This window comes from Bison bison, unplaced genomic scaffold (assembly GCF_000754665.1).
Source record: "Bison bison bison isolate TAMUID 2011002044 unplaced genomic scaffold, Bison_UMD1.0 scf7180017864155, whole genome shotgun sequence".
Taxonomy (NCBI): Eukaryota; Metazoa; Chordata; class Mammalia; order Artiodactyla; family Bovidae; genus Bison; species Bison bison.
In genome coordinates, this window is record NW_011494727.1 from 2,546,888 (window position 1) to 2,560,995 (window position 14,108).

The window sequence follows — 14,108 nt, forward strand, 5'->3', positions numbered from 1 at the left end:
TTTCGATATGCAAAGTCTTTTATTTAAAATTTTGAAAAGTGAAAGACTACGACCACCTCAGTATATGCCATTCCCATGAGAAGGAGGGATGGCAGTTTCAAACTCGGGCAGAGCTGTATTTTCATTTACAGAATTCTGTAGGCACTTTAGAAGTGAAGCTTGGCTTCAAAATACAAACACTGGGGGCTTTGGCTCAACCTTTTAATATAAAAAATTCACTGATGTACAAAAATGCGAAGTGTGACAGTGACAACATATGAAAATCTGTGACGGAAAGTCCCCTCAAATGCACGTGGTGGTGCGCACACACCCGCCCACACGCACTCTGGCGTGGAAACATAAACGAATGCAAACCAGCCCGACCAGGAAGCGCCGACGTGCTCTCCACTCCACCAACCACAGATCGGCAGCTACTCCCAACATTCAGTAACAAAAAGGACCGCATCTTCCAGGAACAGCAAGGTAGACTTCTTACTCACGATGGACCAGCACAAATAAACCCAGCAAAAAGAGCACAGCGTACTAGAAAATAAACACAGAAGCACGAGTCAGAGAAGCTTGGAAAAGTTCACAAAGCCTCAGTTAATTAACTGGCCTTTGGGACCATGATAAATCACTAAAGCATCCAACTGGCCTTTCATCTTTTAACTGTAATCCATTTAACAGTTTCCAAAACTCATGAAACGCAAAGTACCAGATCTTACCTTAAATTTAGGATAGTCATTCATGAGGATCGTCACAATCCCAATATAAGGAACAAATCTAAACAAACAAACACACAAGAGATTGAGCATCACAGAACTTTCTAAGTAGCTATTATCATTTATGGAACATTCTCAGTTCTATCTTCCATTGAATACTGATTTTCGACTGACAAAGTCCACTTGTATATACTGTTCTATTAGACTCTTTCAACAGCCCATGTGATAGGGAAGTTAGCGATATCACCATTTTATAGATGAGGAAACAGTTGCTCATGCCCAAGGTACATGGTAGAACCAGTATCAGATCTGAGGTTTCTGACCCCTAGTTGGTGGCCCTAATGTCACATGCTAATTCAGTGTCAGGGGCTGGGCTTGTTGTTATCACCTTGGGAAAGCTGTCAGTCTAGCTGGGGAGACCAGGCAAACACAGCCAGAGCTTTACAAGGCACTTCATGTTAAGTGTCCCCAAAGTGAGTGTAACAGCTCTATTACAGTACTTAAGATTTTACCACTCTCTCCTTTTACAACCATGTGTAATCTGGCTTGGGCTCTCTTAATCCTGAAACTTCTTTTGGAGTAGTCTAAACCCCAGGTAGCTCAGTTGGTAAACAATTTGCCTGCAATGCGGGAGACCTGGGTTCAATCCCTGGGTTGGGAAGATCCCCTGGAGAAGGGAAAGAATACGACTACTCACTCCAGTATTCTGGCCTGGAGAATTCCATGGACTGTATAGTCCATGGGGTCGCAAAGATAGTCCATGGGGTCGCAAAGAGTAGGACATGACTGAAGCAACTTTCACTTTCACTGTCTGCAGAAGACCCGTCTCAGTGCCTGTCTTCCTTTTCATCTCTGCAGCATTTGACTTTTGATGACCAGAAATCTGCCCATGAAACCTTTCTCCTTGGGTTCCGTTAACACACCAGTCTCTTCCTCCACCTCCACCTACCTCTTGGCTGCAACACCTGTTTTTTAATTTTTCACTAGTTCTTGCTTTCCTGTCATCCCTAAAGCTTATGCCCTCAAACTAGGTAAAAACCACGTATTAAATAATCTCATAGCACCTCATATATTTTCTCAGAAATCTTCATCAGAAGTTTAATTACAGAATTAGCTGCCTAACTAGCTGGAGAGTATCTGTCTTCCCTACTAGACGCTAAGCTCTCCAGGGGCAAAAACAGTGCCAATTTGCTCCCCACTGTATCTTCAAAGCCAAACACGATATACACGGCACACAGCAGGCTTCCAGCAAAGACTGCCAGACTGAAGGTTGGGATGTCCTGGCCTCGTCTTTTCTCTTTACCTGGGGAATCTCATCTCCTCCCAGGACTTCGATTCTCCCCTCAAAACAAAAGACTCTTCAACATAAAAATTCAGGGGAGAGAGATGTGGGAGGAAACAGCTATTAGAAATGTACAACTTTCTTTTTCTTCCTCTGCTCCTGTTGGATTCCAGAGTGGACTGGGGATACCATCCTAGAGCTTGTCCTAGAGAAGGGAGGCTGATCTTTGCCTACTTCAAAGTATCTCAGATATTTTTATTCAGGGCACTCACAAGTGTTGCACACATCAAAGGTGCACAAACAGAAATGACCTCCTATATAACACCTCCACCATCAAAGGCTCAGGCAGTCTTGAGAAATACAAGTTTTGTCTGGGGTGCATTTTACTTCCTTTTGAGAACTCCTCTTACTTCCTGCTTCCTGTCCCCACCCCCATCCTACCCTTCTCCCTTCTGGCAGTACCATCCAGACCCATCTCTCCTCCTCCCCCAAATTCCCATTCCTGTAAGCTGATGTTTCTCAAAACCTACACCTCTGTTGTGACAATCACTTGGACAGCTTGTTATGATGCTCCATCTTCCCAGGTTTACTGAGTCAGTGTACCTCCAGAAGGTCAGGCCCAAATCACACTTCTGCACATTTAAGTACAAGAAGCACAGCTTTAGCCAGTGAGATGTATGGAACAGGTGTGTAGTGACAGTAACTTCCTCTTTGAGGGCCCATGCTTTAGTTTCGACCCCTGGAACCTCTAAGAACTGAACAGTCACTACAGAATTGACTTGCTAAAGCTCTAGCAGGGTAGATAAAGGTTTTCTATATTTTTAATACACATTTTTTCTTTTTAATGCAACAACTCTATTTCTTTTGTCTCATTTATAACATTTCATATAAGCAACAGTTTCTAGTCTTTCAGAAGAAAAATGATCTAATTTAAGAATATAAAGGCAAATGCCTTTCAGTAAAATGAAGATTAAGTCATAAAAGCATCTATGACTTCCATGAAAACAATTATCAGGCTGCTAATTCTGGCCTGATGAGCAATCAGCAGCCATTCTCATGGGTAGAGACTTTCACTGTCACCTCCATACAATGATATCTATGCTCAAAGAACCAATGATTACACAGTCTGCTTACAGGTTATCGGTGGAAATATTTTTTTCCCCTAAAGGTGGTTTTACCTTGCTTATCATAAGTGAAATAGAAGCAACCTGATCTTTAAAAGTAACAGAAGCAAAATATAAGGTTGCCAGAATATGACAGGCAGTCCAAAGTCAAACGAAAATTTCGTTATCTGTACCACTGATTCCCTCCATGGACAGACAAGAGCTGCTATCATCAGTTGTCTTAAATTCAAATCATTTGCACTTTTTTCCTACTGAACTCAGATAAACTCTGCTGAAGCAGAGTTGATAATAAGCGGACGTTTAAAATAAGTTTAAAAAAAATGGCACTCACAAAGCCAACTTCAACACCACCAGTGTAGCAAGTTAACATCTAGAAGGCAGAGTATGGGTAAATACATATTCCCCGGAGGTCTCGGTATCCAAGGTGCTGCTATGAAAGGAGCCTCAGAAGGAAAAAGAAGAACCATGCGCTGATGTTTTGGGTGAAAATAATCAGTCAAATGTCAAGAAAGGTCTATGCCTGGGAAGTCTGGACCCTAGTAGCTGACTTAAGAAGGATCACTGTTTCCATCATCCCGGAATGATCTGTTTCAAGTTAAGTAAAAAGCATTTTGAAAGCCTCCTCTATAAACCTGATTTCAGTCAACAGAGAGCTCACTTACTCTGTTCCTTCCTTTATTTTTATTCTCTTTATCATTGTCAATATTTTCCTATTTCCTGATCTTCTGCCAGGCTTTCTCCTTTTCTGTTGCTTTCTACCCTTCTGAAACTAACAGCTTCGCTTGTGTTTTTCAACTACCTGAAGTTAGAAAGAATCACCCCCATTCTTAGTAGGTCCAGTATTAGTTTCACTTTCTAAAATTGTTTTATTACATGCTATAACATGAATGAACCTTGAAAACGTTATGCTAGGTGAAAGAAGCCAGACATAAAAGACCACATATTTAAAAACAAACAAACATATATTGTAAGATTCTGTTTATACAGCATGTCCAGAACAGGCAATCCATAGAGACAGAAAGTAGATGAGTGGTTGCCAGGGGCTGCAAGGAAAAGGGGACAAGGAGTGACTGCAAATGAATACCCAGTTTTCTTTTTGGGGTGTGGAAATGTTCTGGAATTAAATAGTGGTGATGGTTTTACAACTTTCTGAATATAATAAGACCCACTGTACTGTACACTTTAAAATGATAAATTTTATATCCCAATATATGTGAATTATAGCTCAATAAAAAATGTTTTAAACTTGTTTTTATTTAGTGCCTTAGGCTTCAGTGTGCAGCTGTTTGAGAAAAAAAAAAAACCAGTTCCAAGGTTGGGTACAGTCTGACTCTGAAATGTAGTTTAGTGTTTTATAAACGCAATTTCCACAAAAGGAGGCGATGTGCCCCATTATGTGTCAGGGTTAAGTGGTGACAGGATCAACAGAAAGTGAATTTGTACACTTGAGGCTGTGCTCCTGCTGCTCACATCCCCGGTGCTTACACTTCAGGGAAGGTTACTTAATTCAGAGAGTTCCAGACTGTAACATTTTTTTAATTATAACATTTTTTTAATTAAAAGCAAGAAAAAGTTCTATAACTTTCAATGTCGGGATTTTAGATATGACACTGTATACAGTTACGGATTAAAAAAAGAAAAATTCTTCAGAATGACAAGCTACTTGAGAAAAAGAAAGCCTGGTTTTTCCACCTTTTCATGGGATGATGCATTTTTTCACCCCAAACGGGGCCAGAGTGAACAGACAGAGCAGCATGAAACACCTGAGAATCAAGATCTAGATAAAGGGACACTCTGTCATACCGGTGGGAGTATAAATAAAACTGTAGAGTAAAACGGCCAAAAGCCTTAAAATACGCTCATGTTTCACCAGGTTACTCCACTTCTAAAAATTTACTGTGAAAAAGGCACTGGGCAAAAAAAAAAAAAAGGCACTGGGCAGAGCCACTGAGACATGTAAGAGGGATATTCCTCATTAACATCGCTCACAATTTAAAAACAGAAAAGAATCGAAGGCATCGAACAAATAGGAGGTTGGCTACATAAAAATGCGGTCTTTCCACACAGTGGAGTAGCATACAACTTTGATGATATGGAAATAAGTCTTTTGATCTGTAGATACTAGTAATATTGGGGGATAAAAAAGAGGTTATAAGCAGCGTGACCATTCTTTCCCCATACACAAAATATGTTTATGTCTGTATACACACTTACATATTAAGATCTGAATTTTTATACATAAAGATTAAAAGAACATGAACCAAAAAATTAAATATTTAGGGAGGGAGTGAAAAGGAGAGAAGGGACTTTGCTTTTTGATGTCTGTTATTTCCTAGTGTTTCTATAAGAATCTGTACATTTCCAATTAAAGGAAAAGCAAAAAGACTCAAAGAAGTTGATATTACCAGCACCTTGGGAACAGAGGGAAGTGGGGACTATGCCTTCTCTGAAGCCCTGATGTATCTAATTTGAATTACAGAAGTATGTTTGCCTCCATCCTAGGAAATCAAGTTCCCTTGAACTTGAGGTGTACACAAAATCCAGCTCTGCTGACGACAAAACATATTGGTGCGTTTTCTGACCCATTGTCTTTAGCCCCAAACTGAACATCTCTTACACTGTTACTTTTACTTAACAACTTGAAATTATTTCTTTACGGGAACACGGTTCATCAGTTCCACCATTGGCTCATGGGACCACTGAACCCACGGCGTCTGTTCTAGGTTAGAAGGAGCAGATGTCCTGACAGTGGAGGAGAGTACCACAGGCATCTAAAGAGTGAGAACAAGTGCTGCCCATCTCAAGTGTTAACCAGTAATTTGTGGGTGATGGTTAAAACAGTGGGTTCTGGAGTCAGCCAGCCACCTTTAGTATCAGTGTGATCTTAGATAGGCAACCTCACACGTCTGTTTCCTCATCTGTAGAATGGAAATATTAGGGTTGTTCTGAGGTTAAAATGAGGTAATTCGTGTCAAGAAAGCACTTAGGATGAGTCTCTGGCACATAGTAAGCCCTAGTAAATGTGAGTTATTGTTAATACTATTAATAACATGAAAGTAGTAATAATCCCATACGTCCTCATACCAATAACTTACAATTCCTGTCCTCCACTCATCTGTTCTCCTGATAAAATCTGAAATAAACAGGCTTAATATAACTTTAAAATTTCATTTGACCTCAGTAATTTCACAACTAGAAATAAAACAGTATGGAATACATTATCGTGATGAAATTAATCTAGATGAACACTTTGAGTTGCTGACTCAGTGAATACTTACGAAACGTGAGTTTTAAGAAGGAGGATTAATATCACTCTGGATCCCTACAGCCTAGCACAGAATAGACATCAGAGTACACGGGAGGTGCACAAAAACATTTCACAAATGAATTAAACAAATGAATTTTTTAAACTGTCACTCTAATTCATCCTCACCACTAACATTCTGTTCTTTTTCAGCAGTCCACATTCTCCCCCCTGGAGCAGTAGAAGTTACAGATGTGTTTTAAGAAGCGTACGTTTTCAAAAGACACAAGATGATTTGACCAAAACACGACCAAACCATTATATTCAATTGTGTATGACTAGCCAATACAAACGAGATAGCCAATGTGTCATAAATCTCCCCTCTATACTTACCCCCTTGCTCTTCCCACGACATCTTTTTTCTCTAACCAATGTTGTCCTTGTTTATAGAGGCCTCGGTCATCAACCGCATTATTATCTCCTTTGGTTAAAAACTTGATATGTCCATTTTGCCTTAAAAGAGTAAGGGAAACCCAAGTCATCAAATACCTTCATGCCATCCGAAAGTACGAAATTTGCTCATGATAACTGAAAATTCCTATGGAACTGTGGTATTTTATCTTCATTCCCAATATCAAAATAATTATTTAGCCAAAAGATGTTCACAGCTGTGTTGTTTATAACAGGAAAAAACTGAAAACAAGCTAAAAGGCTAACAGGAGTTGAAATCCATACAAGCATTAAGGATAATGATATAGAAGAACATTTAATGACATTAGAAGAGCATACAAATTTTATTAAGTGAAAAAATACTAAAAAATAGCATGCACAAAATAATTTTTTATATTTTTATTTTTATAATAAACACAAACCACCAACTTTCTGGAAATACCAACAGCAAAGGAAAACAATAAACTATCCTACAGGATATAATCTGCAAAATGAAGACAACGGGAAACTGCAGAATGACCCAGTTTCTTTATAAATCGCAAGAAACAAAGAAAGTTGGAGAAGGAATTTACAGATTAAATAAAAGACATAAAGCTGTATTAACCACATGCAACTGAGGACGTCCTTTAAATCTGGATTCAAACAAATTGCTGAAAAAAGTTAAGACACAATTAGAAATGTGAACAAAGATTGGAAACTTAATAATTCAAAGAAACATTTGTTCATTTTTTTAGGTGTAAGCATGCTAATTATCTGGAATCAAGCTTGCCGGGAGAAATATCAATAACCTCAGATACACAGATGACACTATCCTTATGGCAGAAAGTGAAGAAGAACTAAAGAGCCTCTTGATGGAAATGAAAGAGGACAGTGAAAAAGTTGGCTTAAAACTCAACATTCAGAAAACTAGGATCATGGCATCAAGTCCCATACTTCATGGCAAATAGATGGGAAAACAATGGAAACAGTGGGAGACTTTATTTCTACGGGCTCCAGAATCTACTGCAGATGGTGACTGCAGCTATGAAATTAAAAGACACTTGCTCCTTGGAAGAAAAGCTATGACCAACCTACACAGCAGAGACATTACTTTGCCAACAAAGGTCCATCTAGTCAAGGCTACAGTTTTTCCAGTAGTCATGTATGGATGTGAGAGTTGGACTACAAAGAAAGCTGAGCACTGAAGAATTGATGCTTTTGAACTGTAGTGTTGGAGAAGACTCCTGAGAGTTCCCTGGTCTGCAAGGAGATCCAACCAGCCCATCCTAAAGGAAATTAGTCTTGACTATTAATTGGAAGGACTAATGCTAAAGCTGAAACTCCAATACTTTGGCCACCTGATGCAGAGAACCAACTCACTGAAAAAGACCCTGATGCTGAGAAAGACTGAAGGCAGGAGAAGGGGATGACAGAGGATGAGATGTTTGGATGGCATCACTGACACAATGCACATGAGTTTGAGTAGGCTCCAGGAGTTGGTGATGGACAGGGAAGCCTGGTGTGCTGCAGTCCATGGGGTCGCAAAGAGTCGGACATGACTGAGCAACAAAACTGACTGAACTGCTGCTACTTATAGCTTATTGGAACTAGGTGATTGGTACATGGAAGTTCATTATACTGTTTTGTCTACTTTTGTGAATGCTAGAAATTCTCATATTAAAAGAAAAATTGAAAAAAAAAAAAATACTAAGCAGGGTCTAAAATGATAGACCAAGGTGTGAACTGCAGCTATCTATGGGGTTTTAAGTTTTTTCTCCAACAAACGTATATTACTTTTACAAGCCAGGGTCTATATAAACATCACCTTACTTGATTAGACAATTATTAGTTTAATAATACTAAAGAACCAGGCTTCCCTGGTGGCTCAGATGGTAAAGAATCCGCCTGCAACGCGGGAGACCTGGGTTCGATTTCTTGGTTGCGAAGATCCCTTGGAGGAGGGCATGGCAATCCACTCTAGTATCCTTGCCTGGAGGATCCCCAAGGACAGAGGAGCTTGGCAGGCTGAAGTCCATGGGGTCGCAAAGAGTCGGACATGACTGAGCAACTAAGCACATACACATACAAATGAAATAAATTAAATAATAATAATAATGATACTAAAGAACCAGGTGGCTTCTAGTAATCTTAAAATTAATTGAAATTTACAGTTGACAAAGACTATCTTAAAACTAACTCAAGTGAGTTTGAGTTAACAGTTTGACTAGAAAGAAGAAAAACAGCTTCAGCTCCTACAGACTAATACCTTCTTAGATTCTAAGGCAGAAACTGGCTCACTAGACACTAAATCATCAGCAGATAGAACTAAATTGGAGGTGTTGCAGACACTAAAAACATTCAAGTGCAAACAGTATCATTAAAAATGAGATTCCAATTAGAAAAAATGCAAATATATACAGAGAAAAAAACCCTGTAGCTGACAACTCAGTAAGTGAAAGAATGTTTGAAAAATCCTGGAGGGTAAAAGAAAACAGGTGTGTAGGGGGTGGGGATAGTGAGTTGCAAGAGACCATCATGAAAATGCAGAGTAAGGACTAAGTCACCCCCATGGCAAATTCTTCTAAACTCTTTATCACATGTCAGTATTCAATATCATCAAATTATAATACTACCTACAGGCTGAACTTACTAAATACATATTAGAGTAGGCTATAAGATAAGATAAAGTATAAGTAGGGAAAATGTATTAAGAATTGCTCACAGGCTAATACAAAGAGCTATCCAAGAGAATTCAGTCAACTGATAACATTTAATAGCTACCTTTCACCAGGTTTCCCTTGTGGCTCAGAGGTTAAAGCGTCTGCCTCTAATGCGGGAGAACCAGGTTCGATCCCTGGGTTGGGAAGATTCAGCGACTTCACTTTCACCTTTTAAATTAAAAAACCAACTTCACTCTCTCCTCTTTCCTAATGCATCCATTTTGGAAGAAAATGGAAGACAAGAAACAGGTGAGGGAAAGAGAAGGATTTAAGGAAGATGTTTTTTGCTGTTTGCCACAGTACATATTGCCACAGCTTTCATTCCAATCCCCAAAAAAGGCAAGGCCAAAGAATGTTCAAACTACTGCACAATTGCACTCATCTCACACGCTAGCAAAGTAATGCTCAAAATTCTCCAAGCCAGGCTTCAGCAGTATGTGAACCATGAACTTCCAGATGTTCAAGATGGATTTAGAAAAGTCATAGGAAGCAAAGATCAAATTGCCAACATCCACTGGATCATCGAAAAAGCAAGAGAGTTGAGAAAAACATCTACTTCTGCTTTATCAACTACACCAAAGCCTTTGACTGTGTGGGTGACAAATTGTGGAAAATTCTGAAAGAGATGGGAATACCAGACCACCTAACCTGCCTTCTGAGAAATCTGTATGCAGGTCAAGAAGCAACAGTTAGAACTAGACATGGAACAACAGACTGGTTCCAAATTGGGAAAGAAGTATGTTAAGACTGTATATTGTCACCTTGCTTATTTAACTTATATGCAGAGTACATCATGTGAAATGCTGGGCTGGATGAAGCACAAGCTGGAATCAAGATTGCTAGGAGAAATAGCAATAACCTCAGATACACAGATGATACCACCCTTATGGCAGAAAGTGAAGAACTAAAGAGCCTCTTAATGAAAGTGAAAGAGGAAGTGAAAAAGTTGCCTTAAAACTCAACATTCAGAAAACTAAGATCACGGCATCCCATCCCATCACTTCATGGCAAACAGATGGGAAACAGTGGAAACAATGAGAGACTTTATTTTTGGGGGCTTCAGAATCACTGCAGATGGTGACTGCAGCCATGAAATGAAAAGACGCTTGCTCCTTGGAAGAAAAGCTATGACCAACCTATACAGCATATTAAAAAGCAGAAACATTACTTTGCCAACAAAGGTCTGACTAGTCAAAGCGATGGTTTTCCTAGTAGTCATGTATGGATGTGAGAGTTGGACTACAAAGAAAGCTGAGTGCTGAAGAATGATGTTTTTGAACTATAGTGTTGAAGACTCTTGAGAGTGCCCTGGACTGCAAGGAGATCCAACCAGCCAATCCTAAAGGAAATCAGTCCTGAATATTCATCGGAAGGACTGATGCTGAAGCTGGAACTCCAATACTTTGGCCACCTGATGCAAAGAACTGACTCATTAGAAAAGACCCTGATGCGGGAAAGATTGAAGGCAGGAAGAGAAGGGGTCGACAGAGATGTTTGGATGGCATCACTGACTCGATAGACATGAGTTTGAGCAAACTCCAGGAGTTGGCGACAGACAGGGAAGCATGGCGTACTGCAGTCCATTGGGTCACAGAGTCAGACACGACTGAGAGACTGAATTGAATTGAAATGACAGTACATACAACCTTACCTGCATGCACATCTCTGTTTTTTTTTTTAATTCTCAACTTTAGTTCTGAAACATAATTTCCCAATGTTTAACGCAGCCTTTATAGATTCCATGATAATCCCTAATCTTCCTATGACTTTTGTATTTCTAAGCTCTTTAATTTGTTTCCTCAGGATTTTGTCTTCAGTTGCTTAATCAAGAAGGGTTTCCACATGCTTTATGCCCTTAGTTCTTTTTTAAAAAATTGCATTTCTGTTTAATTGGAGGATAACCGCTTTATAACACTGTGTTGGTTTCTGCCATATATCAACACGAATCAGCCATAGGTATACGTATGCCCCCTCCCTCTTGAACCTCCGACGCAAGATAACTTTTTTAAAATAAAAAACTCCATTTCAAAGGATCACATATAAAAATGTACAACTTCTGCTCTATCCAAAGCAGGGTCTGACTTTCTCTGATAAATCTGGGGGAAAGTTGGTCCTGATATGTTCACAAAAGGCAGTGCTGAGAACAAAAAACACAAATACACTTTGAGAATTTGGAAAACACTACCTGTACTGAATAAACCTTCATGATTCTTAAAAAAAAACAAACAAACAACTAAGTTCTTCCTTCCAAGTCACTAATAGAATGCCATTTAAAAATTATAATCTTGGGACTCCCCTGGTGGTCCAGGGGCTAAGACTCCGTGTTCGCAATGCAGGGGGTCTGGGTTCCATCCCTGCTCAGGGAACTAGATCCCACATGCTACAACTAAAGCCCAGTGTAGCCAAATAAATAAAATATTTTCAAAAAGTTATAATCTCTCAATATACTGAGGTATAGAAAGAGAAGAACAGTCAGATCTTTATTTCATCAATGAAGAAAAAACTCTTCTAAGCTAGAATGTTTACAATGATCTTCAAAAAGCAACAGGGGATGGTTCCCTCTATTGTAAGTGGAGAATATAAACTACTTGAGAGGGTTTAAGAATGAGGCAGAATTTATTTAGGGCTTCCTCATACTCAAGAACCTACATCACTCCCACTGCTTTACCTCCCTCTAATATGTTCTCCAGGAACTCCCTTTTCCTCCATTTCTTTCCTTCCTTCCCTTCTAACTAGGAATGTTATAGATTTGGAAGGGACGGGGTGAGAATATGTAGTTGCACAGGGAGCACAGGCTAAGAACCCAGAGCTCATCTTCCTGAACTTCTTTCTATCACAGACAGGGAAACTGAGACCTGAGACGTGACAGCTTTCGCTCATTGTTATACCCCTCCTCCACCTCCACTGAATTCTAAGGTCTTACATATGTTCTTTTCAATTCTAAAATCCAAGTCTATATTTACAAGAATAAATAATTTCAGATTTCAAAAGTTTTCTTTGGAATTTTGAAAAAGTTGATAAATTTATTCTTAAAATGTCTGTGAGATTGCCTTAAAGGTTTACTTTTGAAAGATTAAGGCTACCTCACCCATTATATAAGAAGATCCTTGTTTGGGATCAATCTTTATGTGATGTTTTTTTCTGGGATGATATACAGGGTCACTGATCTGGTTGGGAAGTAGAAAAGATCCAAGAAAAACCTCCAGAAAAGCCCTCAGGGAAATAGATGAATTAGTAAGTATTTAGTTTTCCAAATGTCACCAAAAGAAGTTCATAAAAATGGACTGGAAGAAGGACCTAGGAGTTCCCCACCCTTTCTTAAATCTTTGGGCTATCAAAATGATATACTGCAAAAACTAAAACATAAACATATTTTAAAATAGAGAAGATATAGTTTGCACATACTTTTCATGAATCTTCAAGACTCGGTGAACTATAGGAATCTCTCTTCCTTCTATCCTAAAAACAACAATTTCTCCTACTCGTATGGGATCTTCAACTCGATTTGTTAGAAAGAGAAGATCTCCTCTATGAAATGCAGGTTCCATGCTGCCACTGGGAGGGAAAAAAGAATATAACAACAAAAGAATGTCTGAGATTAAATTTATTTTCAAAGTTAGATATTCAACAAAAGTTATCACCTTTGTAATATACTTAATACCTTAACAAATGTATCAACATACATGTGTACTGTCCTCCAAAAAAGGTTTCTTTATACTAATTAGTTATACTAAAGGTTTCCTTTAGTTAACTAGTTCCATTTCAACCATTACTATTCAAAAGAACTTACATTTTGAAAAGGGCAATGTTACTAATTCCTTAACCTTTTAAAATTTCAAAACAGAATATAAAAGAATGAACTTTATAATCCCTGCCCTTATTCTCCATCTGAAAACACTAAAGATATTCAAGTATTCAAATGAGAACCAGATCATCTTCTTCTGCCATTTATAAAGATACAGAGCAAGATGACCTTATGGTTTCAATCCAACAAGGAAGAAAAACAGCTCATCAAGTCAAGGACAGTCAGCTACAGAGATAATGCTAGTGCTATCAACTGATTTATTTAAAAAAGAAAAACAAGAAAGAAAACCAAGGACAAAAGCAGAGATTTTTGCCTAAGAATTTCAAAAACGAGCAAAGAAATTCAATTTCATGGTACTTAGTGGTTACAAACTTTTAGAGTGTCTTCTTACCTTTCACCTGTTCTACCTTATACCAAGTCCTTCAATGGTCCTAAGATATTTGCACTACTTGATGAAACTTTTCTTTCTATAATGAAATAGTGCATCAGTATTTTAGAAACTCAAGCTCTAATTGTCAATAACTGCACCCCACTCCAGCACTCTTGCCTGGAAAATCCCATGGACAGAGGAGCCTGGTAGGCTGCAGTCCATGGGGTCGCTAGGAGTCGGACACGAGTGACAGACTTCCCTTTCACTTTTCACTTTCATGCATTGGAGAAGGAAATGGCAACCCACTCCAGTATTCTTGCCTGGAGGATCCCAGAGATGGCGGAGCCTGGTGGGCTGCCGTCTATGGGGTCACACAGAGTCGGACACGACTGAAGCGACTTAGCATAGCATAAGTTTAATAAGGAAAAAATGG

At 38.9% G+C, this 14,108-nt stretch overlaps 1 protein-coding gene across 2 annotated transcripts in view; it reads right to left on the reverse strand.

The window, feature by feature from the left end:
* The window catches only part of SEC11A (SEC11 homolog A (S. cerevisiae)), a 33,219-nt gene continuing 19,111 nt past the window's right edge, over positions 1-14,108 (reverse strand). The window contains exons 3-6 of one of the 2 annotated variants that reach the window (XM_010841077.1): positions 12,906-13,055; positions 6,745-6,864; positions 705-762; positions 1-522 (exon numbers count right to left, since the gene is read on the reverse strand). In XM_010841077.1, the coding sequence (XP_010839379.1) occupies positions 472-522; positions 705-762; positions 6,745-6,864; positions 12,906-13,055 (379 nt within the window). In that variant the 3' untranslated portion in view covers positions 1-471. The remainder of the gene's footprint in view (positions 523-704; positions 763-6,744; positions 6,865-12,905; positions 13,056-14,108) is intronic. The other variant, XM_010841078.1, reaches the window with a different exon arrangement.